General features: G+C 45.3%; 2 protein-coding genes across 10 annotated transcripts in view; one reads left to right on the forward strand and one right to left on the reverse strand.

Annotated features, from left to right (window-relative positions):
* Positions 1-6,116: 6,116 nt before the first annotated feature.
* Positions 6,117-14,549, forward strand: PIGH (phosphatidylinositol glycan anchor biosynthesis class H). Its single transcript, XM_039240694.1, has 4 exons — positions 6,117-6,364; positions 10,848-11,057; positions 11,531-11,614; positions 12,949-14,549. Exons 1-4 carry the CDS (start codon positions 6,185-6,187, stop codon positions 13,039-13,041), a joined length of 567 nt encoding a protein of 188 aa, XP_039096625.1. The 5' UTR covers positions 6,117-6,184; the 3' UTR covers positions 13,042-14,549.
* Positions 14,277-26,576, reverse strand: part of PLEKHH1 (pleckstrin homology, MyTH4 and FERM domain containing H1) — a 50,074-nt gene continuing 37,774 nt past the window's right edge. For 6 of the 9 annotated variants that reach the window (XM_039240685.1, XM_039240684.1, XM_039240686.1 and 3 more), the window contains 12 exons: positions 26,202-26,314; positions 25,401-25,577; positions 24,962-25,059; positions 24,293-24,470; positions 23,368-23,523; positions 22,214-22,314; positions 21,275-21,416; positions 19,640-19,782; positions 19,380-19,509; positions 17,245-17,331; positions 16,786-16,932; positions 14,277-15,839 (listed from right to left, as the gene is read on the reverse strand). In XM_039240685.1, coding sequence (XP_039096616.1) covers positions 15,678-15,839; positions 16,786-16,932; positions 17,245-17,331; positions 19,380-19,509; positions 19,640-19,782; positions 21,275-21,416; positions 22,214-22,314; positions 23,368-23,523; positions 24,293-24,470; positions 24,962-25,059; positions 25,401-25,577; positions 26,202-26,314 — 1,634 coding nt within the window. In that variant the 3' untranslated portion in view covers positions 14,277-15,677. Of the gene's footprint in view, positions 15,840-16,732; positions 16,933-17,244; positions 17,332-19,379; positions 19,510-19,639; positions 19,783-21,274; positions 21,417-22,213; positions 22,315-23,367; positions 23,524-24,292; positions 24,471-24,961; positions 25,060-25,400; positions 25,578-26,201; positions 26,315-26,576 lie in introns of those variants that run through there. The other 3 variants (XM_039240688.1, XM_039240690.1, XM_039240691.1) reach the window with 3 other exon arrangements.

Consider the following 26,576-nt stretch of genomic DNA (forward strand, 5'->3'; position numbering starts at 1 on the left):
TCTCCATTTAAGATATGGTAACCGAAGGTCCATGCGTGGCTCAGGTCATGATCTCAGGGTTCACGGGATGGAGCCCCATGTGGGGATCGTTGCTGTCAGTGCAGAGCCCACTTGAGGTCTCTGTCCCTCTCTCTCTGCCCCTCCCTGCTCTCTCTCTCTCTCAAAAATAAACGTTTATTTCTGAAAAAAAATATTTTTTAATGTTTAGGTTTTTTAGTTTTGAGAGAGAGAGAGAGAGAGCAAGCGAGCAGGGGAGGAGCAGAGAGAGGAAGACACAGAATCTGAAGCAGGCTCCAGGCTCCAAGCTGTCAGCACAGAGCCCAACGTGGGGCTCGAACGCACAGACTGCGAGATCATGACCTGAGCAAAACTCTGACTCTCAACTGACTGTGCCACCCAGGTGCCCCCAAAACAAATAAACATTTAAATAAATAAATAAATGACTATCTCTTTCTCCTTGAAAGCAGCCCCTGTGAGAGCAGGAATGGTGTCTTATTCATTGTCATTTAACACGTGCCTAACACAAGAGGTGTTCAATAATTTTTTATTGAATGACTGGATATTAAATGGCAAATGAAAGTAGTTTTTAAAAGAAGTCTTATCTCTTTATGCTATGAAAGTTCCGAGGATGGAATTCCCACTCTTATATGGGAACACAAGATTTCATGGAGTTAGCATTCTCCCAGAAAAGGGAGAGGTGTTAAGCCTGGACGAGGAAAAAAATTATGGTACTGGAGTAATAGGTCTGAAGGGATTAATAGCCTACCAAAGTAGTATGAAAATTACTTGAAACAGAAAATATCTGATCAGCAGCTAAAGAAATAAATAATAAAGCAAGAAACTTAAGGAGAACCTCTCAAAATACAGCTGCCATGGTTCCCTATGTCTTACCCCACTGAGGGAGTTTCCTGATTGGGAAAGACTGAGCATCATAAAAACTGAATTCAGCTGCTCATTAACTTCAAAAAGCCCAACAGAATTTTTCACACTTTTAAGTATGAAGCCCTACTCCCCCCCTTTTTAGGTGTTGGTCATAGCTTTATCTCTGGCTATCTAGTTGCTCATTACTGAAAAGTTCCCCTTTCTCTGGTTAATACATCTATTGTCAGATAATTTGTAGGGAATTCACATTCAACCACATGAATCTGAGATATAGAGAAAAAGATTTCCTCCCAACACTTCTCTACCCTGGCAGCTGTTAAAAATACACTAGGCAGCTTCCAAAATGGGTATGCTCATGTCCATACCCTCCTAGCCCCCCACCCATTCTTATTCAATTATCTGGGATGGACCCAAATAGTAGAGTTCTTAAAAACTCCTCAGGTGCTTCTAAAATAGTCAGGTTAGAGAATCCAGTATTAAGTGTTATATCTTTCAATGCTTCTCAACTTTTTGCTTTAATGTTTGTTTATTTTTGAGAGACAGAGCACAAGCAGGGAAGGGGCAGAGAGTGACAGAGACACAGAATCCGAAGCGGGCTCTGTCAGCACAGAGCCTGATGCAATGTGGGGCTCAAACCGACGAACCGAACCCAGAGATCATGACCTGAGCCAACGCTGGACCCTTAACAGACTGAGCCACTCAGGCGCCCCAGTGCTTCTCAACTTTTAATGTGCAAGCAAATCACCTGAGGATCTTGTTAAAACTCAGATTCTGCCTCTGTAGGTCTGGGGTGAGAACCAAGAAACTGCATTTCAAATGAGCTCCTTCCTAGGTGATGCCAATGCAGCTAGTCTACTTACTATACTTTGAATAACAAGGCTTTCTTCAACGAAGGTCTATTCACCTTTCCCTTTAAAATCTCTGAAACATTTCACCTGAGGGTAACTTATTACCCACACAGTTATGGCTTGGTCAAAACCACTTAAAGAAGTCTTTGCTATGGAGCACATAAAATTGAGTTGAGAGTTTAATGGTCTAATTGAGCCTGTTTGTCAAACCTATACCCATCAAGCTAGATCACTGTTTTAATAACTTTCCCACAAGTTTGTTTTATTCCACTTAAAAAACCTTTGGTGTACCAACGACATAAGGTATCTTGATGTTAAAAGGGGAGAGAAATCTTCCACATAAAAGCCAGGTGTGTTCCTCGACTTGAATTGAAAATATTAAGCGTTACTATCCTAGAATGCCACAAGATGGGGATGTGACTCTATGAAAAGCAAAACAAAATAAATTCTACTTTCTGCTATATCTGTTTTAATAGGTTCCTTTTTATATGTCTATTTTTTCTACTGTTGTTCTACCTTACTTGAAATAATTACTAGCCATTTTCAGTAGATAGGAAAACAACAGCGTGATACTAAGTAAATTATAGAATAACATGATGGAATACTATGTAGCTATTTTAAATGGTACTTATTTTTTAAAATTCTGTAGAAAGGAGCGCTTTGTGTGGCGTTGGCTCAGGTCATGATCTCTCACCGTTCATGTGTTTGAGCCCCACATTGGGCTCTCTGCTGTCAGCACAGAGCCCACTTTGGATCCTCTGTCCACCCCCCCCTCAAAAATAAATAAAAACAAATTTAAAAATCTGTAGAAATATAGGAAATGTTTGCCAAACATTAATTTTTAAATTATTGTTAAATTAATTAAACAAGGGAGCCATTAGGGTGTTTCTAATAGCTTAACTGCCTGCCTAAGCAAACCAAAGCCTAAGCCTGCTAATGCCTCAATGTTAAGAAATCCAAACCTATGCACAACCAATCACAGACAAGGCAACCTTAAGCTATAGCCAATCATGTAATTTCCTTGCTTTGCTTCCACCCCTTCTCTATGAAAGTCTTTCCCCTTCTTCCAATCAAGTGGAGAGCTCTTAACTACTTCCCTTTTGACATTGCCCTATTCGAATAGATTTTTGCTCAAACTTAAAATTTTAAATACACCTGTTTATATTTTAACATTACAAAATTATGTGCACACTAGGACTATAATAATTTTTAAAAGTGTAATAACGAAGAGATGGAAGGAGGGAGTAACATGTAACACTGAAAGGCTTTTAGGATTGTAATATTTTTAACTCATTCAAAAATGTTCTGTATTATATCATCTTTCTAACAATGTAAATGTTAAAACAAGAGGATCTAAATGGTTGGGAAAATGAAGATTGATTTGTTTAGGTGGCAGGATTATGAATGTATTTTCTTTTATATAATTTCAATTTGAGATTGGGAAGATAATAAACATATTAAAAATGGACCGATTGGGGGCGCCTGGGTGGCTTAGTCGGTCAAGCATGCTGAGTCTGACTCTTGATTTTGGCTCAGGTCATGATCTCCCGGGTTCGTGGATTTGAGCCCTGCATGGGGCTCTGAGCTGACAATGCAGAGGATTCTCTGTCTTCTCTCTCTCTGCTCCTCCCACATGCTCTTGCTCTCTCTTTCTCAAAATGAAAAAAGGAACTTTGTATTTAAAAAAAAAAAAAAAGGACAGGTTGGGGGCGCCTGGGTGGCCCCGGGGGGAGGGGAGATTAAACTTCCGACTTCAGCTCAGATCCTGATCTCACACTTCAGGGTTTGAGCCAGCTGTGCAGATAGTTTAGAGGCTTAGAGCCTGGAGCCTGCTTTGGATTTGTTGTGTCCCTCGCCCTCTAACCCCTCCCCTGCTTGTGTTTTCTCTTTCTCTCAAAAATAAATAAAACATTAAACATTTTTTTAAAAAATAGTAGCCTATCTTGACAAAACAGAGTGCACATTTCTCAAGCTTCCTTTCTTTGCTTCTACACAACGCACTTCATTAGGATATTAGTTGTGACCCTGCAAAAAGATGTTAAACTTTCTCAGAGAAACCTGCCAATTTCTAGGTTGAAGTTCTTTTCATCAGCTGCCCTTCCTTGCTAATATTATTTCGCTGAACTTCTGAGGCCTATTAATACTTTTTTTTTTTTTAAATGTTTTATTTATTTCTAGGAGAGAGAGAGAGAGAGCGTGAGCAGGGGAGGGCCAGAGAGAGAGGGAGTCACAGACTGAAACAGGCTCCAGGCTCCAAGCTGGCANCCAGATCCTCCTCTGCGACTGTGACCGCACACGTGCTCATCCTAATACCAGCAGCCACTCTGTCTTACTATTCTGCATCTTGCTTTCAATACTTAATAGCTATCATCTTTCCATGTCTGCATCTCATTTAAACATTTTTAAAAATAGTTTATTTTTGAGACAGAGACGGAGCATGAGCGGGGGAGGGGCAGAGAGAGAGAGGGACACAAAGAATCTGAAGCAGGCTCCAGGCTCTGAGCTGTCAGCACAGAACCCGATGCGGGGCTCGAACCCACGAACCATGAGATCATGACCTAAGCAAAAGTCGGACGCTTAACCGACTAAGCCACCCAGGCGCCCCGGCCTATTAATACTTTTAAGTCCAACATTTAGAGCCAGAACAATCACTCCTTGCTGTTTTTCTTTTAAAGCAAAACAAGCAGAGAGAGAGGGAGAGAGAGAAAGAATCCCAAGCAGGCTCCACACTACCAGTGCATGATCATGACCTGAGCCGAAATCAAGAGTTGGATGCCTAAGCCACTGAGCCACCCAGCCACCTCAAAATAGTTTTAAAATGTGCTAATGGATGTATGTATCTCCACTGACAGATTAAATAATACGATCAAGAAATGGATCTAATAATTACTGCAATTTTGAAGTAATGAATGGAAATATTTTGAGATAATAATTATCGTGAAATGAAAATATTTGTGGTTTCTATGAGAGTGACAAAAATCACAAGTGTTGCTAATACTAATTGCACTCATGACCAAAAAAAATGTTAAATTTCAATTAGGTTAATGAAACGAAAGGTAAACCTCTGATTTTATCCATGGAGTCCAGGTTAAGAAGTCTAGGACTTAAGGTTTCCCCCAAATATCAACAGTGTCTCTCTGAGTGGTGGAAATAATGGGTGGCTTAAGCTTTTCTTCTTTTCTGTATTTTTCAACTTTTCCAAAATAAGCAAACTTCACTTTTATAATTATATAAAGACATGCACGTGTCATTTACAAAGATGAGAGGAGATGTATTGCTTGGTAAGATTTAGGGCATATAAATGAAATTGGAAAAACAAAGCAATACTTGAAGAATATCCTTTAGAGGAAAAAAAGGAAACAAAATCCTGGATGACGATGGAAAAACGGAATCTTGCTTAAAGCTGGTGAGACTGTTATGTCATTTATCTTTATAGACAAAGGGATCATAAATTCTTTAAGATGATGCTGCCTCAGGGCTGAAGCACTATAATTCTTTTAACAGGCCACAAGCCACTCTTGAGCCACAACCGAAGTTTAAAAAAAAAAGAACCCACAGGCGCTATTACTCATGAGTTTAGTAATTTTATTATCCATACCTTCTCCATCTTCCTTTCTTGCTACGGAGTCCCAGCCAGGGCTCGTCTGTCTACTCAATGCTCCACTCAGTGGTTTGGAAGAGAGAACTCCCAGCCAGTGAAATTCAAACTTCTTACCAGGCCCTACAAGACCCTCTTTGACCTGAACCCTACCTCCACCTCCCCAGCTTCCAAATGCATTCTTCATGTGGCAGCTTCTTGATTCTTCCAATAAGTCAGCCTTGTTCTAGCCTCAGGGACTTTGCCTTGTCTGGTCCTCCAACCTGGCAAATTCCTCCTTCAGAGCTCTCCCCCACCATTCGGGCTCCTCATCTTTGCAGCTCCAGTGTCTTTCCTCACATTTTCCTGACTGTCCTATTGCACGTCCCCAAGCCACTTCTGCCGGTCATATAATTGCCAGTTTCCATATTGTTTCTCTTACTAGGAAGGAAGCCACTTGAAGGCAGGGACCTTCAATATTCACCACTGTGTCCTCAGCGCCTAAAACTACCTGGCTCAGGAATGAATGAGTGTATACCTGTGGATCGACTCCTTAGGGCGTGCTCTGGCTTAGAAATAGAAATCCGTTTGCCGAGAGAAGGTTCATTAACAGCGGTTTTTAATCGGCAGGCTGAATTGGCCCAATGCAGTCTCTGCAGTAGACAATCACAAAATCCCAGCCCTGTCTGTGCGAAATACTAGTTCTGGATCCCCGCCGCAACTCCCGTCCCGGATCTGCGGCTGCGCGGAGCGTGAGACGCAGCCGGGCGGGGCGGGACCGAAAGCCGCACTCCGGAAGTGGGTCCAGAGCCAGCGAGAGTTACGCTAGCTGGCGGACTAGAGCGGCGCGTCCCGGCGGGGAGGGAGCGAGCGAGGAATGGAGGATGAGCGGAGCTTCTCGGATATCTGCGGCGGCCGACTGGCCCTGCAGCGCCGCTACTACTCCCCGTCGTGCCGAGAGTTCTGCATCAGCTGCCCTCGGCTCTCGTTGCATTCGCTCACCGCTGTCACCTGCACGGTGTGGCTAGTGGCCTATGGACTCTTCACCCTTTGCGAGGTACTGGCCGATCGGCCCTTTCCCGAGGTCGGAGTCGGGAGTTCGGGTTTGGAAGGGTCTTTGGGGTCTTAGCGTCCAGCGTGGACCTTCCGCCGGCCCCTCCTGTTGTAGGGTCGGAGGGCCGGAACTCGCTGGTTCCAAGAGTTGAGAGTAGTATTAAGTCGATCGACCTCCTCCATCATTTGTACTCTTCAGAGGAATCACGGCTAGTAATACCTTAGGTCTTCCGGAAACTTGTCTTTGCCTCCACAGTATGTATGTGCGTGTATAGACACACACACACCCCAACCCCTTTCCCAACTTCAAGTATTTTCTGAAGAATTCCTATGTTTCAGAGAAGACTTGTTTCTTTGCTCGCTTTCCAGACTCATTCCTATTTTCCGAGCCTCAGTTTTCACATGTCTAAAATAGAATTGCCATCTGCCATGCTAGCTTCACAGTGTTGTGAGGGTCACATGCAGTAGCTTTGTGACAGCCTTCAAATAAAAGGAGTCATCTTAATTGCTCTTTTCAGGATGAGTTGGGTTTCATATGTAGTGCCTTGAATTGAGTATTTTATTCCAGGAGCGACTGACTAGAGCTAGGTCTATTTATTTCTGTAATTTGTGGATTGTTTCCATTATTGCATCTATTGGCTTTTTTTTTTTTTTTTGCCACCAGAGCATGGTAATTTGGCATAGGTATATACAAAATTAAGACTGCTCTAATTTGTACCAAACTATATCTAAAAGTTTGTTCTTAAGTCAGTTGAAATGGTTAAGTTGCCAGGACAGTCCATCTCCCTCCCCCTAAAAAGATTTAATTTATAATGTAGTTGAATTTTAACACTAGCCTGAGTTCTGGCCATGTGCCCATGTGAGGTGAAGGGAACAGATATTTATTAAATGCCCACTGATTGCCAGCTGCTTTCCTGAATGCGTAGTTTTAACCTTAGAAGAAAACCAAGGCTCAGAAAGAGTAATAACTTACCCAACACAAAGCTAATAAACAGCATACCTGGGTTTCAAACCCAGGGCTGTCTGACTCCGAAACCCTTTCTTTTCCGCTATACTGTCTCTTCCGTGGGGAGGAGTTGCTTAGGCAAATTTGTAAGTAGAAGTTTGTTTTTTATGCCAACTTACCTCCATCGCGTGCCTGGGACTCAGTAACCTTATCTTCCTTTAAACTCTACTGCAACACTTCTTAAGGGCTCCGTGTACCAAAGTTTCTTACCTTTTCTTGTGTTCAGAACTGTCAGAGTAATGAATCTCAGGGGTGAGAAGAAGTCTTATGAAGTAATTAATAAAAACATGAGGCTTAATTTCAGCCCAAATAAATATTGAATTGTTAGAATTTTAGACAGAAACATGATGTGTAAAGAATGCAGGCAGTAATGGAGTTTGGGACAGGGATTACCTTATTAAAAAACTGATATGGAGGGGCACTTGGGTGGCTCAGTTGGTTAAGCCTCCGACTTCAGCTCAGGTCACACGTTCGTGGGTTCGAGCCCCGTGTTGGGTTCTGTGCTGACAGCTAGCTCAGAGCCTGGAGCCTGTCTTTGGATTCTGTGACTCCCTCTCTCTCTCTGACCCTCCTCTGCTCACGCTGTCTCAAAAACAAATAAAACATTAAAAAAACAAAAACAAAAAAAACCCTGATATGAATTAAATCCTCTAACATTTATTGTTCTTCATCCCTTCTTTCTTTCTGGTTTTTGAATCCACAATTCTATTAAAATTGCACGTTATTACCTTATTCCAACCTGGAATACTTTCCCCCCTTCTTTTCCTCAACCAAATGTATCTGTCAGTAACCATCACCTCTTCTGCCCTAATGAACTCCTTCCTTGGAGGTCATGGAATATCCTTGTGTGCTTTGATGTCTCTCTCCCTCACTCTATAACTCTCTTTTAATCCTTCCTTAGGCACTATAGTGAGTTTCATAGTATTCTCCCAAAATATTTTATATGCATTAATTTTGCCTCTAATACATCATTAAGGGCCAGGACTGAATTTTATTTCTCTGTATTCTTCCATAATGCTTATTTGGTTAAGACTATGAACCAGACACTGTACTAGATACTAACATTTAATTAACTCAAAGTAGATATTTCTGGATCACCAGAGACCCAATAACATAGATTTTTCTACCCTCCATTCATTAGTCAACAAGTAATTATCTAGTACAGAGGTCAGCAGACTTTATCTTTAAAAGGCCAAATAGAGGGGCACCCGAGTGGCTCAGTCAGTTAAGTGTTTGACTTTGGCTCAAGTCATGATCTTGCAGTCCACTTGTCATGAGCCCTGCATTGGGCTCAGAGCCTGGAACCTGCCTTGGATTCTGTGTTTCCCTCCCTCTGCCCATCCCCTGTTCATGCTCTGTCTCTCTCAAAATACAAAAAAAAATATATATAAAAGGGCAAATAGAAAATATTTTAGGCTTTACACATCTCTGTCTCATAGTCTTCTGTTTCTTTAACAATTCTTTTAAAAGTGTAAAAACCATGCTTAGCTCAAAAATAGATCACAGGCCTAAAATAGTCTCTTGATCCAATACTTACTATGTGTTAGGGAGAATGAAGTAGAAAAGTATTTTCAAAGAAAACCAGAGGCAGCCAGTATTTAAAGCAGTAAAAACAGATTTTATTCAGAAACTATTGCAGTAGGAAAAGAGAGATCTCAGTGTAGAATTGGGCCCAATTCTGAATATAGCAATAACAAGTGGGAATTTATAGCCAAGGAGCATGGTGGGTGAGTGGAAAATGGCTAAAAAGAAACATCAGAGGTAAAGGAAAATTCTGGCTAAATTGACTTGACACAATTCTTGCTAAAGACAGGCCAGGGTCATCAGATTCTTGATACAGCTTGTTGGGCATTGCAGGCCCAACAAGGATGGACACCAAGGTTGAGGGTTTAGAAGAGCTTGACTAGAGTTAGGTCAAAGAAGGCATCTTGTCAGTAATAAAGAATAAGATACTTCGACCTCAGTCGGTTAAGCATCTGACGTTGGCTCAGGTCATGATCTCCTGGTTTGTGAGTTCAAGCTCCACGTTGGGCACTGTGCTGACAGCAGGGAGCCTGCTTGGGATTCTTGCTCTCTCTTTCTCTGTCCCTCCCCTGCTCACACTTTCTCTCGCTCTCAGAATAAATTAACTTAGGGGCGCCTGGGTGGCTCAGTCAGTTAAGTGCTCGACTTTGGCTCAGGTCATGATCTCATGGTTCATGGGTTCGAGCCCCACGTCGGGCTCTGTGCTGACAGCTCAGAGCCTGGAGCCTGCTTCAGATTCTGTATCTCCCTCTCTCTCTGACCCTCCCCTGCTCACACTGTCTCTCTCTCTCAGAAATAAATAAAACATTAAAAATTTTAATTAAAAAAAAAGAATAAGATACATCCAGCCCTCAAGGATGACAGTAAATTACTGACTCTCTTGAGAGATTAGTCATCAGTGATTTTTTTTCCCTCTGTGCCATCCTCCTAAATAATAGCTTTTTTGGGAAGAAAATAATGGCACATGAAAAAAACATACATCAATTGAAAAACACATTCAACTTCAAAAAGCTGTAAATGTGTTTTAGAATCAAAGGAATAAATACCATTTTTGAACCCTTAACACGTAAGTTAGTCTTTTTAGCTACTCAGACTTAATACATCACTTAGTCACAACCCAAAAGAACTAAAAGAGCCCTAAATGATACAATCTTTATTTACAAAACAAGAAGTCTGGAGGTAGGAGGGCTCTAGAGGGCATAAGAGGCTCAGTTGATTTTTCTTTTCAGGTTCCTACTCTTCCACCCTTGGCGTACCCATTCTGCTTGTCCTCAGCCTGGCTGTCTACATTTGTCTAGAGTCTGGCAGAGGAGTAGTAGCCCCATAGTTCCAGGCATCAAAACTTCAAGAGAAAGGGAACTTCTCTTCCTTAGATCTCTTTTTAAGTTGGACTTCATTTTCCAGAAGCCTCTCCAGCAGACCTCCTCTCCAATCTCACTGGCCAGAGTTGTGTCATGTATTCATTCCTGAAGCAGTCACTGGCAGAAGGAATAGGAACCAATCATGATTCACTCCCAAGTTCTGTTAGGAAGGGGGATGGGCTGTTGAGTACTATCTGCTGCACTGTGCTAAGCATCTTACTATTGAACTGGCTGATTTTGCACTGTATATTCTGCTGATGAAGCCTGGGAGAAAATGGTCTGAATCCCTCTGTTTTCAGTTTTGGAAGAAAACTCTCTGAGAGTGGTGTGATGGTAGATACGTTTTGGTGATGGAGATTCTCCTCCCAGACCTATCCGTTTGCTGCCTGGATATATTTCATTATATGCTTTCACAGCACTACGGAGCTGAAATAAAAGTGATTTCTTCTTCCTCCATTCACGTTTCTCATCTGTTCAACTCACAGCAGAACACAGGCGTTTTTCGTCATTGCCTAGAGTCAGCCTGTTAAACAGTAAGAGATCTGTGCAGGGGATCATTTGGTAATCTTACCGCCTGTGTCTGGCTCTCTCTTCAGAACAGCATGATCCTCTCTGCTGCCATCTTCATCACTCTCTTAGGCCTGCTTGGTTACCTCCATTTTGTCAAGATTGATCAGGAGACTCTGTTAATCATAGATTCCCTTGGTATCCAGATGACTTCATCTTATGCCTCAGGCAAAGAAAGCACTACCTTCATTGAGATGGGCAAGGTGAAGGATGTTGTCATCAATGAAGCTATTTACATGGTAAGTAGTTGAGTAGTAAGTATTACAGGTCTCTCCCATGGCCTTTGCCTGGATCTAACCTAAGTCTTAATGCCTAAAGTGCTTGATGTCACAGCATTAAACTTGGAAGACTCTGTTCCAGAATTGTAGTGTTTCCTTTATGGCTAGCATGTCTATAAACCATAGAAGTGAAATTTATAGTGAAAAGGTACATATCTTTATTTTTAAAGAGATACAATAGGTTTTCATAGATAGGAAGTCAGCATTTCAGCTTTAGTTTTAGCTCAATTTCAAAATCATCTCAGGTTGTTGCTGCTGGCTGCTGTTGTGTTGTCTTCATTTACGAATGAGAATTTACTCCCTCACTTCGAAAGTTTATCAAGTGTTCTACTACTTAGAGATAACCATTTATAAAAAGTTTTTAGCCTTCCCTTGAAGAAAAAGAAAACAAAATGAGTTTCACTTAGATCTCTATTGGGTTTATTTTCTTACAGCAGAAGGTGATTTACTACCTCTGCATTTTATTGAAGGATCCAGTGGAACCACATGGGATATCCCAAGTAGTACCTGTCTTCCAGGTGAGCGCAGAACACTTGTCTAAAGTTTCTTCAAAAAATCCGTTGCTTTTCCCTGCTCTCTGCATATCCATTGCTACTTATGTTGGGTAGGAATGTCAACTTTTGTTGTCAAGAACATTTGAGGACACTTGACCACTACTTTTAGGGAGTTAGGATTTTAGTTATTTCAGAAGTTTCTTTCTGAAGCAGATACAGGCTTTCAGACATACTATGAATTTATACAAATTTTAGAGAAAACACGTATAGTGGTATCTGCGTGTAACTATTCATCTACTCTGTTAGTCTGTCAATATATGCTTTTACGTAGATGCCACTGATCTACACATGCTGCTATACACTTTTGTGTCTTGCTTTTTAAATCTACTATACATATTTTCATACATATAGAGTCCATTATGCTTATTATTTTAAATAGTTACATTATCACATTGACTATTTAGCCACACTACTGCAGGCTTTTGAAATCATCTCCATTTTGAAGCATCTTATTTTTCGTCTTGCTTTTATAAAATTTTCATATACAAACATGATTATAGTAAATTATAAGTATATAAAGCATTTATGTGTATAGTTAACTGTCTTACTGCCCTTCCTTTTTCACAAAAAAATTAAGGCTGCTAAGTGAAAATTCTTTTGCATTGCAGTTCAAAATTATCTTATTAAAGCTTATGAACTGTATCATAGATTTTTACAGTTTGTAATTTCGCTCCAGAGATTGGACGTTACCATACTTTTGGGAATTTGTACTTGTTTTTCTGTAGTCTTGGCTAACAGTGGGTTTAGTTATTTGTTTACTTTAGTATGTAGGTAAAGGAATTTAAAGTTTCTTAAATTTAAATGACAAAGAGACTTTTCATATTTCCTTGTATTGCCTACCAGTATTTCCTCGTTTTAAGCTATCCATCTCCTCTATTAATCGAGTAGAATCTAGATCTGATTATGCATTTGTAAAAATTTATATATTTTGGGTAACAAACTCTCTAAATATGCTTTCCACATATATTTTTCTAATTCTGTGACTTTTCTTTTAATTTTGGTTGTATTACATTTCACTGTACAAAATACTTTTTGATATTTACATATTAAATTGCCCTTCTTGCCCTTGAGGACTGTTTCACAGCTGTGACATTTCCCAAGAGGGTCTGTCCTTGTTATTCCTCTTGCTTTCTTAGCCAGTAGGGTGCCATCTGGCCTGAGCGTCTGCCTCTCTGGGCTCACACCTGAGCCCTTTAGACCCTGATGTGCTGAGAGATTGAGGTTGCACATGGATGCAGCACAGTTACGTGCTCTCTTACGTTCATCTTGACTCTGCATTTCTCCCCTTTGGAATTCAGAGTGCCAAGCCCCGCCTGGACTGCTTGATTGAAGTGTACAGGAGCTGCCAGGAGGTCCTGGCGCACCAGAAAGCCACACCGGCAAGTCCATGAGTCCCAGCATTGAGAAGGCCAGTACTGTCTGCCATGGGAGAGGACTCCTAAGCCATAGTGGCTGGTTTATTTTCTGTATTCTAAACCATCGGGTGGACACAGTCCTAGGAACCAGTATGGATGCAGTGGATCTCAGAGCCACAGAGCAGGTGACTGGAAACCTAACTCATTGTGTGATGTTGAGCAAATTCCTTCTGTGTATTGTGGTGATCCCCTTGTAAGGTTTTGCCTACTTCACCAACTGAGGGGAGACCTTAAGAAATGACATGTCAAAAGTAATGTTGACAGAGAGCACTTTGCGAAATTCCTAAGCAGATTCAGGTTAACTTTTTGTAGGATTTGTGGAGCAAGACCATGGGAAACTGACATCAGATTTCTTAAGAAACATAATTTCCAACTGCATAGTACCCCTGTATAAAAGGAAAAAATAGTCAAACCCTTCAGGTACTGGTGAGTACCTGGAAGATGTCCTACAAAAGACTAGTCTCTGTCCATCTAGCTCCTTTGTTTTCCGTACAGGGTTAATTTATGATGACTCTCTTAATAAACCTATCTCTTTCCAAAACATACACAATAATTGCCTGGTTCACAGACAGTTGCTTTTTATTGACAAACATGAACATTGCATTTCAGTCTTGGATATCAAGCACATTAATACTCTTCTGTTATTCAGCATTGTCTATGGTTTCCAGCACTTCTTTTTCCAAGAATGATGACACAGAAGACCAGACAGAAATTTGACTTTGGTTTCCAGACATGTTAAAGAAGGATAAACACAAACTGCAGAAGCCTTTGATTATAAGGCAGTGTCTTCTGTATAAAATTAATACACTATGGAAAGATTCAAGAAAGGCTGGGAAGGAGCTAGGGTGGGGGAAATAGCTGAACCCCCAAGTTCAGTGTGAACACAGCTCCATTCTTGCTTGCTTTTTCCTTAGGATCCTAATTTTTTTTTTTTTTTTTTAACTCTCAGATAGATAATATTATCCTCATGGGTGTTAGAGATACTCAGGATATTACAAAACTAGAGCTGTAATTCCTGCCTTTTACATCAGCTCAGGAGGGGTTATTCAGGAGCCTGTGTTACATGTGACATTTGAATTGTCCGAGGTAGAAATGTCTCAGTTAGATCTCCTATCCTGGGGGAAAGGCAGCAACAGAAATGGAAGATGGCTGTAAAATTGCCAGCCTTGCAAAGTCAAGTTTATTTAAAAGAGACAGATGCTCTGATGTGCTTTTTTTTTTTTTTCCTGTAAATCATGTTTGTCAGTTTAAAGGGTGAAAGGAGGGAAGCTTACAGCAGCTGAGGTGTTCAGAGAAACTAGTTCCAACCTTGAAGTTTTTGCAGTGTGCAACACACACACACTTTGTGGAAGTCAAAGGCTTGGTTCTTGGATACTCCTGCTCGAGCCACACAGTTTTCAGCCCTTGATTGACAAATGGTGGGACTGCCTTAGAACTAGGAAATAAAGCTCAGCTTCTCCAATGTCAGAGAATCAGAGTGTAAATGAACTCTTTCGTCTGTTTTCTGTTAGGGGAGGGTGGAAGATCATCTCCTCTGCACTCAACAGAAGGCCTCAGTTGGGGATGGGGGGATATTTATATCACCAGGGTACTCTTGCTAGGAGAGGTATCACCTGTGTACCCTCTGCCCTCACACTAATTCTCAGCAGCCCTCACACTAATTCTCAGCAGAAGTTCGCCGTTGAATCTTGAGCAAATTCAGGTCCATGAGCCTGGATTCTATTTTTGACTCATCTTTGATGACCTCACAAAGCAGCAAAAAACAGAGTGCACGTGCTTGGGTTTTTCAAAGAGCAAGGAAACCAGTGGTGACCACTCTGTCCTACAGCAGGAAGCATAGCCTTCATTGAGCCCTGTCCGGTCGTTAAAATGAAAACAGGGAGAGGTCAGATTGGACTCACCCCTGCCCTTGCTTGTACCCAGTTGGGCTCACAGTCCAGTGTGAAGGAGAACAGCTCGAGTCTCAGCAGGGATCATGCCTTTTTCTTGTCCTGCAAAGACAAGACTCCTGCCCCAGAGAGGCACTATAAGTGCCTACTCATTTGCAGTGGGGAAGGAGAAAGTTGAGTCTTTTCCTTAACCTCTAGCCCTGCCAATACCTTTCCCATATGGAAAGGGAAGTCCAGTTTTAGTGAGTTCTAGGCTGTCACAGTTCAGGCGGACTAGAAATTTTAGTCCTATCTTGTTCAAGGATGTTGGGAAAACTTCAAGTATAAATCCCCACATAAGGACCATATACGACGTAAAAGATACTATCCTTCCTGAGTTTCAGTGCATAAAGCTTTGACTTATGGCACTGATGCCCTCAGTAACTAGCAACCGCAGATCATCCCAGTCTTGTATCTAGAATCAGGCAGCATCCAGAGCTCAGTATTCTTGTGGAAAAAAAAATAAAAGTGGTTTTTATACTGGGCCTGGATTTTTAAAAGTTGGGCCCTGAAACATTATAAGGCACCTAGAGAATGAAGGCTTCACAGTGAAATAACACATTTCACAGAATAAACTGGAGGAGGGCTGCCAGACCCCATCACAGTAGTATCATACCCCAGGAGACCAGTCTCTAATCACAGAGGCACCAGGTGGTTGGAGGGGGAAAAGGGCAGGAGAAATATTCACAGCAACGTTGGCCCTCTGGCAGCACATGGAACAGAAGCAAAAAACTGCTGTCTGTCCAGTTCTCGTAGCTGGCGGGCAGCAGATGGGTTGGTAGGTGGGTTCACAGTTGGAGAGCAATGGTTCATGTAGCTGGCCATGATGAAGGTAGCCTCTGCAATCTAAGGAGACAACAGAAACGAATTGAACTAACCTTGGCTTGAATCCTGGCTTTCTCATTAGCTGTTATACTAGGTACATAACCTTCCTGGCTTCAGTTTCTTATCTCTTAAAATCTTTGGGAGACAATGTCCAAAGGGGATAATTTCTGTGAGGTTCAAAACCCCAGTGACATGGGTGCCTATTGGTCTGAAGGGCTGCTGGTGCACAGCACCCTCCTGAGAACAGAAGGCACTGAGCCAGGGAAGTGGGCCTCCCTGGAGAAAGGTGTCTGTGAATCCTCTCCATTGGCCAGGGTGGTATTAAAGAAAACAGGAGGTTTGGGAAACTCCAATTTTAGGATTAAAACAACAGAGTCTCCGGTTACTTTCCGAATGGAGTCTGGAGCTATAAATCAGAACTTAAGTTTTGAAGCCTTTATAATTGTTAACTTTTGCTAGTCAATATTTCCTGTGCTGAGTAGGAACAAAGCTCTTCAAGCAATAGAGGTCTTTGGGACTGTCTTCAAGACCACAAGGAAGGGGGAGTGTGTGCAGACTGTCCCACTTTGTGACTAGTGTTGGCAGAGCCCCGGGGAAGGGAGAGCACACTGAGGAGGACGCTGCCCTGGCCCCTGGATCGGCTGCATGAAGAACAAGTGGGCCTCGCCTCAAGCCCGCGTGGTGCTGGGCTGCGAAGGCTGAGAGGACCAAGTGGGGACCATGGACGTAGCCGTACCGGAGTGCGTGCCTTCCCAGCCAGCCCCTCACCGATCAGCTCACCGGTGACTACTGAATCCAACCCCACCCGAACCCTTGGAGGACTGACTACAGACAAAACCAAAAGTTATACCTGGGACAGGGCCCTTCTAGAGTATGGTCATAACCCCAGGGTCCTTTCCTAACTGCAAGCCCACCTCATCACACTAGATAGATCTGAGTAACATGTTTTAGCAGCTGTCAGATGCACCTTGGGAGCAGCCATCCGGAAGAGCAACTTCTCAATGTGGCCTTTTCCAGAGCTCTGGTCCGGAATGGATCTAATCACAAGCATGAAGTCATCCCGACAGCCACCGAAGGTCATTACTGAAGAGTAGGGGTAAGTGACGTGCACATGCTATGAGAAGAAGCCAGTTAGTTCTGGGGGAAATTTTCCACCTGCCTCCTGAACTAAACCAGCACCCCCTGTCTCTTGTAGGCATTGGTAGCCTTAACCAGAAAGGGAGAACTCTGAAGTGGTCAGAATTTGGAGATCCACATCTTGAATGTCAACAGCTCTATCTAGACTAGAGGACAGCAAGGCTGGGGTGCAGCGGGGTGAGTAGGGAAACCACAATCACTTGGCTCAGGCCTTTGAGTCCAGAGAGGAGAAAAAAAAAGATGCTGTTCAGGAGGAGGGGTCAGAGAGCCAGCCCTCATCCTTCCATACCATAGCGTTGTGGTCCAGGATGCTGACCCCATCCTCATTCACAGCAATCCACACCAGAGCGTTCTCCTTGGAAGACAGCTGTACAGGCTGGGGAAACAGGGAAATCCCATCACACGTGCCCACAGCTAAGGAAGCTGAACCATAAGAGCTTTCTGGGGAAGAAGGCACATCCAGGGATCTGCTGGGCAGTGATTTCCAACCTTTTTCTCATCTTGGAAAACATGAAATTTGGTACTTGCACAGCCTGCTGAAGTAAACAGAAGCCTTGGGGCTCTAGCTACCTAATTACCCTCCGGAGAGGGGAGGGGTACCTAGAGCCCATCCTGCCACCGTACATGGGGTGGGAGGCTCTGCTGCACAACAAAGGCCAGCCCTCTGCCATGAGCATGGAGACCAGCTATTTTCTCGTTCACACAGACTGACAGTTCTCTCCCAGCTGAAGTGTATCTTGCTTCAGCCAAGTTCCTAGCGGCTGCAAATGAAACAGGAAAGTAAGAATGCAATCTCAGGGGCTTTAGGCCCTACCAGTGAGAAAAGTAACTCTCTGGTGGTCACTTCCTAAAACGACTAACTTGCACTGCCAGGACTACAGTAGGGCAATCCAGATTTCCGATCTCTCCTACCCAAAAGGCTGGGGAGAGGGATGTACATGTCCTCTTTTTCAGATGCTTTTCCCAACCCCCTAGATTGAGAGGGTCCCAGGGTGCCTTTGTAACACTCCTATCCTCCTTCAGAGCACATGTTACAGCTTATAAAATAACGTATGTATTTAGAGAGAGAATATGATTATTTTATTAACGTGTACCTCCTTTACTAGATGGGAAGCTCCACAAAGGCTAGGACTGTGCCTGATTCGCTCAGCTCTTGGAATCTTAAACAGTTCCTGAGACCTAGTAGGAGCTTAACAATTCTTTATTGAATAAATCAATGTCCACTGTCTAACCTGTACTGTTAGTGAACTTTAAGGATGTGATCCCCTGAGTATGAATAAGTTTTATACACACTAGACACCTGGCAAAGAGAAGTTCCAACTGAAATTAATACTGGTCACTTGGCCTTCACGCAGTGAAATTAACTGTTGCGTGAGTAGTTAAAAGTCTCCTGTGGCCATGCTAAGTCAGAGACGTGTTCGTTTAGGTTATATATTGTTGTATCTTTTACAACTTTTTAAAATGTTTATTTTTTAGGGCGCCTGGGTGACTCAGTCGGTTAAGTGTCTGACTTCGACTCAGGTCATGATCTCACGGTTTGTTGGTTCGAGCACCGCATCGGGCTTTGTGCTGACAGCTAGCTCAGAGCCTGGAGCCTGTTTCAGATTCTGTGTCTCCCAATCTCTCTGAGACTCCCCTGCTCATGCTCTCTCTCTCTCTCTCAGAAATAAATAAAACATTTAAAAAATGTTTTAAAAATTTTTATTTTTGAGAAAGGGAGCGAGTGTGAGCTGGGGAGGGGCAAATAGAGGGAGACAGAGGATCTGAAGCAGGCTCTGCGCTGACACAAGGGAGCCCGATGCGGGTCTCAAACTCATGAACCATGAGATCATGACCAGAGCCGAAATTGGATCCTTAACTGACTAAGCCACCCAGGCACCCCTCTTTTACACTTTGTTAAAAATGAAAGCATTCTTAGGGGGGTATCATGTCAAGTTTGAACCCTTATGTGTGAATTAGTCTTTTTTTTTTCCCCCCAAAAAAGGAGGCAACTGATTTTGGCTCAGGTTATGATCTAATGGTCCTGGGATTGAACCCCATGTCGGGTTCAGAGTTGGGCATGGAGCCTACTTGGAATCCTCTCCCTTCCTTTCTCTCTATTCCCGCCCCCCACGCCTCCCATCTCTCTCTCCTCCTGTCCCTCCCCCACTCTCATTCTCAAAGAGTTAAAAAAGGAAAGAGGAACGCCACCCAGAAATAATCCAGGCCCAAAAGCAAGGATCACAACTCTGCTCTAGACCCTTGAAATCTGAGGCCAGAAATGGTAGAGAAACAGCGACCTCTGGTGGTTACTCGTGTGCAGGCGGGCCCCTTAGCCTGGACTGGCTCAAACAGGACCAGATGTGGGCAGTAGCTTGAGAAATTTAGGGCACATTCCTATGAGTGTGGTAATCACTCCTTCCCTTGGAAACCCCTCACACTTACCTGAGCAGCAAAAAGCTTAGCACCAAAGAAAGGCCATTTCCGGGCCACTGTCAGGTAGATGCGGATGCACTCAGGAGGGGAGCAGCCTTGCAGTGCTGTCCACTTTGTGGTCAGCAGATCTGCCAGGTGCCTGGTTTGGATGGATGGAGAGAGATGGTGCCAATGAAATGCCAACATGTTTTCACTGAGGCTTGAGGTCTTCCCCAGCTCCACAGCCCATGCCTCCTCATAGCAACTCCCTCCAGGACCTTGCAGCCTACCTCAGCTGTTCAGGGGGTGCCCCGTGTCTGTAGCGCCTTGGGTAGAATCTGTCTAGGACTTGCTGGAGGTGATGCTGAACCTTAGCAGGGGGTGTGCCCCCAGGGCCTGGTGGGGTGGGCCTCTCTAGGTCTCCATATTCTACCTGTGTTGGAAGCACACAGAGGGAGCAGTCAAGAATCCAGAGGTGAATGGGCTGAGGCTGCTGGAGAGGTGAAATAAATCATTACTTCATTACTTTATTGGTGGGTTGTGAAGGGATTCGAAAACACTTCTTGTGAACAGACCCTTTATCTCAAGTTTCACATACACTAGAGAAACCACCTTATGATCCTAGATGATTATCTACATCAGCCTTCCTTTGGCAGCTGAGGTTAAGTGCCTTGTCCAAAGACACAATTAGTGGCAAAGGAAAACTGGATATTCTGGCTTCTAATCCAATATGAGATCCAGGGGCACCTGGGTGGCTCAGTCAGTTAAGTGCCCGACTTCAGCTCAGGTCATGATCTCACAGTTCATGAGTTTGAGCCCCACATCGGGCTCTGTGCTGACAGCTCAGAGCCTGGAGCCTGCTTCAGATTCTGTGTCTCCCTCTCTGCTCCTCCCCCAGGCACACTCTGTCTCTGTCTCTCAAAAATAAATAAATGTTATATATATACATATATGTGACATCCAGAACAGAAGATGGCTATAGCTTTTAGAGTATTGCAGTGGTCCAAGTGTGACCTTTGAATCAGACACCCCACTCAAATCTCAGCTCTACCATCTGCGAGCTTTGTAACCCTGAGCAAGTTGCTTAAACTCTCTGGGCTTCAATTTCTTCATCAATTAAGTGAGAATAAGAACTAACAGGGATAATACATATAAATTGTTCAGCAAAGGACCCTCTACAGAGTATTGGGTAAATGTTTATTATTATAAAGATCAACTACTATTATTTCCCCTTCCTCTTCACCATGTAGATTCAGACCCTTTCTCATGGGAACCATGAGGGCATCCCAGATACCTCTGGCAAGACCGCCTCCTCAAGGTAATAAAGAGAAGACTAGAAGTCTGAATGAGTATTCCCCTTCCTGATTCTACTTACAATGTGTTACAGAAGCCCAGAGAGTTTAAGCAACTTGCTCAGGGTTACAAGTCCGGCAGATGGTAGAGCTGAGATTTGAGTGGGGTGTCTGATTCAAAGGTCACACTTGGACCACTGCAATACCCTAAAAGCTATAGCCATCTTCAGTTCTGGATGTCAGTTTACAAATTTTACCACATCCATTATGTGGTACATCATTTCAGTAGCATACTGAAGGAAATACAAGGAGGCATTTGTTTTCTGTACATAGACAAGATAACTAAAGCATAGATCACTGCAGTGACCTGGCCAAGACCTCACAGTGGGAAGGTGGCTAGCACTCAAAGGCAAATCTTTGGATTCCATGTCCAGAGTTCTGCATGTAACCTGTATCTGCAGTGAAGGGCTCTGCTGGGTAAGGAGTCAGCTTCCCTCCACAGCCAGGGATGCGAGGGCACCCTCCCCTCGGGCACCACAGGGTCTGCTGACTCCTGTTTTAGGCTGTGTGGTATGTTCCACCTGTGAGTCCAAAGATGGTGTCCCCATCCTGCCGATTCCTGAAGGGCCTTACCTGGGCCATCAGGGCAGCCATCTCAAGAGCCAGCTCCTTGTTGACAGGAAACCTCCCTGCCACTATCTCCCCGCTGGTCTGGGAGGCAAGCAACAGCCGCTCCCGCTCTGTCTCTCCTTTGACTTGACTCCGAAAGTACAGCCTACAGGGAAGACAGAGGAAGCCAAGACTCCGTTGGGATCCTGAATGGATGAGGTCGTCTTGGCATCTGTTTATCATGATTTCCAAAGAAAGAAACTACTCTCTTTATGCCATCTGTGAGCCTGTTTTCTATTGCCTCCAGAAAAAACTTAACAAAGCATGACACAGGGCAGATACAGGGCCATCAGATCTCCTAGCAACGTGGCACATGGTACACCTGAATATACCGCCACCCTCCTGGATCAGGGGAGGGGAATCTGCTCCCTGGAGACAAGGCTTATTTAGGGAACTGGATGCGTTAAAGATTCCAAGAGACTAGTGGAAATTATTTGTCTGGAAACACACCTGGGATGGAATTTTCTTATTCAGATGCATTAAAAAAGTCATGATATCTATTTCCATATTTTTTGGAACTGTTATAGGAGCTATTTATTCTTTAGCCTTAAATATCTAGTGCTTATACAAAGTTTCACTCTCTTAATGGAACACATGCAGCCATCGCACAAGGTTGGTCTGTTTTCTTGGCAGGAGTATGCGTGTGTGCATGTGTGTGTGTGTGTGTGTGTGTGTGTGTGCAGATGTGTGGGAGTGTACACACATGCGGTACAGGGATAGAGAGCCTGAGCTGTCCAGGGTCACCAAGAGCGTCAGCAGAGCCCCCAACTCATGTCCACTACATAGTGTTCTATTTGTGGATCCACTGCCTGTCCAGCACAGGTCATCCAGTTGGGGGAGTGACAAGTGGCACCCCAGTGGCAGCCCTCAGGCTTGGCCCCACCCTCAGGCGGTGCTCAGGACCTGTTCTTGTACATCAGCTTCACCACACGTGTGCCACCCTCAGCCTTTCCAGAGTGCAGCTCCTTCAGGGCCTGTTCCCACTTGGAGATGGCATCGCAGATCTTAAAGAGGCAAGAGAGGAAAGTCATTAAAGCCCCTGATGAAGAGAACAAGGTCCAATTGGGGGCAGCCTCCATTAGGAGGCTGATTTGCAGGCCTCACGTGCCTGGGACCAGAGGGTCTACAACCACCTCACAGACAGAGGTAGAGCCCCGGGCGTGGCGTGAGCAGCAAAGCACGGAAGGCTGCCCCTACTGGCCTTAGCACCTGAGGTGACCTTCCCAGAAGCCAGGCAGGCCTCAGTCAAAAACCATGGGCTCATATTACCAGCTCCATTTCCATTCCACCAACTGCTATTCTCTTCAACAAGTATACCCAGAGGCCTACTGTGTAACAAAGCCAAACAGACCTCCCGACATTTATAAAAAATATGTGGCAAGTTTTTCCAGGCAATGGTAAATAAAAGATTATAAAAGCCTTTGCCCTACTGCCATAAAAAGAGCAGACCCAGAACCAAATCACTCATACTCATCAGTGCTACAATATGTCCCCACAAACCCTTCACATCCCCCACGGTGCTAACGCCAGACAAGACAGGTATGAAATCCCATTCAAGGGTCCTTTACTTATAGAGGTTCCATATAGACCTACCTGCTTAAAATGTGCTTGAACCTGTAAGCACGGCACAGGCCCTGGCAGATGGGAAGAGTGAGGGGCCAGTGAACACCACCACATGCAGTGGATCTAGGCATACAGCTGCCCACCTCCGCGTGGGGATATGTGACTGGCAGCAGCCCTGGTTAGAGCTGTTGCTGACACATGCTTCCCTATCCTTTTTACACCAAGCTGAGAAGCAGCTTTTCCCTTGGACACCGCACAGCCCTTCAAGGGCAGGAGGGGTATGGAGACAAGAGCACACACAACTTTTTTCTGCCTGTACAGGTATGTTTTAGGATGCCACAGAAATGCTGGCCTGAGGGAGCACCTTGGACTCCAAACCCAACAGACTAGGGGACAGTAAGGCACCATCCAGGGGACTTTTTCCCCACCACCAAAACCCTGAAGCCTGGAGGTCTTCCAGGAGAGGCTCAGTTGGCTTATGTGGAGGCCATCACCTTGATGCTCCCCTGCAGGCAGTGTTCCAGGTCCCTGCCAGAAGGGTCATCTGTGAAGAGGGCAAAGCCAGAGTGGGATGACTTCCTCATGCCCGTCTCTTGGTTCAGACGCTGGAGGAACTCATCAACTGTGGAGGAGCCGTCAAAACCGACCACCTGCGTGGGAGAGGTGTTTAGTCCCAGAGGAAACTTCCCAAGAGGAACTCATTACGGCTAGTGGACGCGTGTCAGTCTGGGAGGTGGAAAGGCTTGGCTGAAAGGAGCAAGGGCAAATGCAAAAGCCAAAGGAAGCTGGTCTCCATAGTCACAGGCAGAGGTTGAGTGCTTCAGGGACGAGTGGCCTGCTGTAAGCTGGAGGCAGACTGCTGCTCTTTTGGAGGCCTTCTGTCCTGCCCCTTTCTTGGTCAAGGTCTCGGCTTCCCCATTCATGCAGTGGCTTCTAAAGATCTACTTCCCAGGTGCCAAAGAGCCAAGCACTTTTGGAGTTCAAGCTCCTTTATCCCTCCACGCCGGCACTAATGTTCCCACCTCCACCTCCACACCCCAGGCTCGTCCTGCTGGTTTGCCTATTAAGAGTCTGCCAAGCCATGGGGCGCCTGGGTGGCTTAGTCAGTTAAGCGTCCGACTTTCACTTAGGTCATGATCTCGCGGTTCGTGGGTTCGGGCCCCGCGTCGGGCTCTGTGCTGACTGCCAGCTCAGAGCCTGGAGCCTGTTTCAATCTGTGACTCCCTCTCTCTCTGACCCTCCCCTGCTCACGCTGTCTCTCCCTCTCTCTCCTAGAAATAAATAAAACAAAACAAAACAAAACAAAACAAAAAGAGTCTGCCCAGCCTAAGGAGGTTTAGCACCCACATGGCCCAAAGATGCTCTCTGGGCCAGTGACACGAGACAACTCGGGAGAGGGAGCCCACGCGGTCTCCCTACCTGGTAAGTCCCGTTGGCGAAGTGCACGGGGATGCTGAAGGGCAAGGAGTGGTGGAAGGGGTTGCGCAGCAGGATGGACACCACTTCCATGCGTGATGGCCTGGCCTCCCGCTCCCCCACCTGCAGGGTCCGCTCTACCGCCCGCTGGCAGTAGGTGGCATACTGGCCAGTTTCATTTCTGAAAAGACGGGAAGAAAGAAGAGAATCCCAGGGAATCCACTCACTCACCCCTGCCATCTTGACACCTTGGTCGCCTACCCTGACCTAGCCAAGATCAAATCTGCAGCTGGGCAGGCTGTGAAAAAAGCCCCGACAGTCTGGTCCGGGGTCCTAATTTGTCATTCAGGGCCTATATGCCACAGGTTGCTGGCCGAGAGATTTCCTCCAGAAGCCAGAAAAACATGGCAATAGACCATGAAAATGTGGGGATGACTTGGGGACACTAGAGCTTCATGTGAGCACATCCACAAAACACACCTACCCGGACTGGCGTGCAGAGTGGCCCAGGCCTCCGCATGCCCATCTGTGTACATGCACTGAGGTCGCATGTCTCCATGACCACTGTGCAAATCACAGGGGCAGGGTGACCTGACCCATCTTGGTCCCCCATCCCTCTTCACTATGCCAGTCAACAGTGCTAGAGTGGCACAGGGAAGCACGCTCACTCACGTGGGATCTGCGTGGCGCTGGAACTGCTGTTTGATGTACCAGAGGAAGTGGTGCTGAGGCAGGAAAAGTGGGGCACACAGAGCCAGGAGCTGCCAGCACTGCCAGGGAACAAGCGGCACAGGGTGGGTGCTGGCTCTGCGGCAACGCCCGCCCTCAGTCCTGAGCTACCAAGGCTCAGGGCCCCCAACCTACTGTGGACAGCAGGATGGCCCCTCCTGGTCAGGCTTCATCCAGGACAGCAGTTACACAATCTGACTATGCACAGACATCCAGAAGGCACGCAGACAGAGCAGCTGTACTAAGGCAGCTTTGAGCATGGAGGCTGCCCACTGGCCACCAGGCTTAGTGGGTACCTGCCTCATCCTCTCTTCCCCCCTTCTTGGCTCCCGGGCGGCCCCTGCCCATGGCCCGTCAGCTGTTTTGCCCCAGGATGCCCCACCTGCATAAGGGAGTACTTCTGAGGTGGGCGGCAGCTGGTCTGCTTCATGAGCTGGCAATAGATCTCGCTCTGCAGTTCAGGGTGGACCAGGCACACCTGCAGCGCCGTCTGGGCCAGGGATACATGGTAGTCCACGGAGGCCGCTTCCACAGGCACATTGATGAACAGCTGGCAGGACTGGCACAGAAATGGCAGTGGGCACGGGCAGACCAACAGCCCCTTGACTAGCATCCTTGGTGACAGTGGGCAGATTGGGCCGTCCCCCCAGGGCTCCAGAGAGGCGGCTCCAGTTCACTGCAGGAAGTCCTTTCTAAGAGGGAGCACTGTCACTGCTTGAGAGCATGTCTGCCTGCTGAGCAGCCTACTCCGGGATAGAATCCTTCTCTAAATATGTCCATAATATAAGCAAGACTTTTTTTTTTTTTTTTTTTTTTTTTTTTTTTTTTTTTTAGAGAACATTCAGACGGATACAAAGAACACTGTAAAATTAGGTCAGAATCTTTGAGGTCCAGAAGCAACATACACCTGGCATTTCCTGCTGTTCAGGAGAAGGGGAGCTCCTCAAGGAGGAGTTTCACCTGCACCTCCCAAGGAAGCCAGGCATGCCTCCCTACCATAACTGACTGAGGGGGGCCCTGTGGGACTCTTTCCCTTCCATTCAGATCCTTCTGTGAGCTCCCCCTAAGTGCATGGGTCTCTTCTACCTGAGCACCACCAAGGTGGGCAAACTGCTCCGGGGAGAGCCCGGGCACATGGAGAGGGCACCACCTGTTGGTGGCCTGGGTTCCACTCCCGCTTTACCTTGAAGAGCTTGAGAGCCTCGGTCTGCAGGGCCTCGGAGGGCAGGGTGGTGAGGGATGTGTACAGCCCGTCTTTGCTGTAACACAGCATGGGGTGCCTCCAGAGAGGGGAATCTGCCCAAAGCACAGCATCAGGGGTGAGGGAACTTGCCTCCCACCTCCACTCACACTTTGATTTGTGAAGAGAGCAAGGGTTAACTGGGTCAGAGTGCACTGGGTTTATATCTGCAGAGTGTGGGGGATGCAGTTGTGCACTGCATCTAGCACGCTCACAAGCATGGCTTACAGGAAGGTGGCCTTGCTCATGGGGCTGCAGTGGGGGTGAGCGTGTGAGGCTGGGGGTATCCATGTCCAAGTATGTGTGTGCGGGAGAGGC

The sequence above is a fragment of the Hyaena hyaena genome, unplaced genomic scaffold (assembly GCF_003009895.1).
Source record: "Hyaena hyaena isolate Hyena2069 unplaced genomic scaffold, ASM300989v1 scaffold_179, whole genome shotgun sequence".
In the NCBI taxonomy this organism is placed as follows: domain Eukaryota; kingdom Metazoa; phylum Chordata; class Mammalia; order Carnivora; family Hyaenidae; genus Hyaena; species Hyaena hyaena.

Excerpts from the sequence above, each read along its gene's own strand:
- PIGH (XM_039240694.1), top strand. The coding sequence starts at position 6,185 with ATGGAGGATGAGCGGAGCTTCTCGGATATCTGCGGCGGCCGACTGGCC. Across the intron at positions 11,058-11,530 it reads TCAATGAAGCTATTTACATG|CAGAAGGTGATTTACTACCT; the intron begins GTAAGTAGTTGA and ends ATTTTCTTACAG. Across the intron at positions 11,615-12,948 it reads AAGTAGTACCTGTCTTCCAG|AGTGCCAAGCCCCGCCTGGA; the intron begins GTGAGCGCAGAA and ends TTTGGAATTCAG.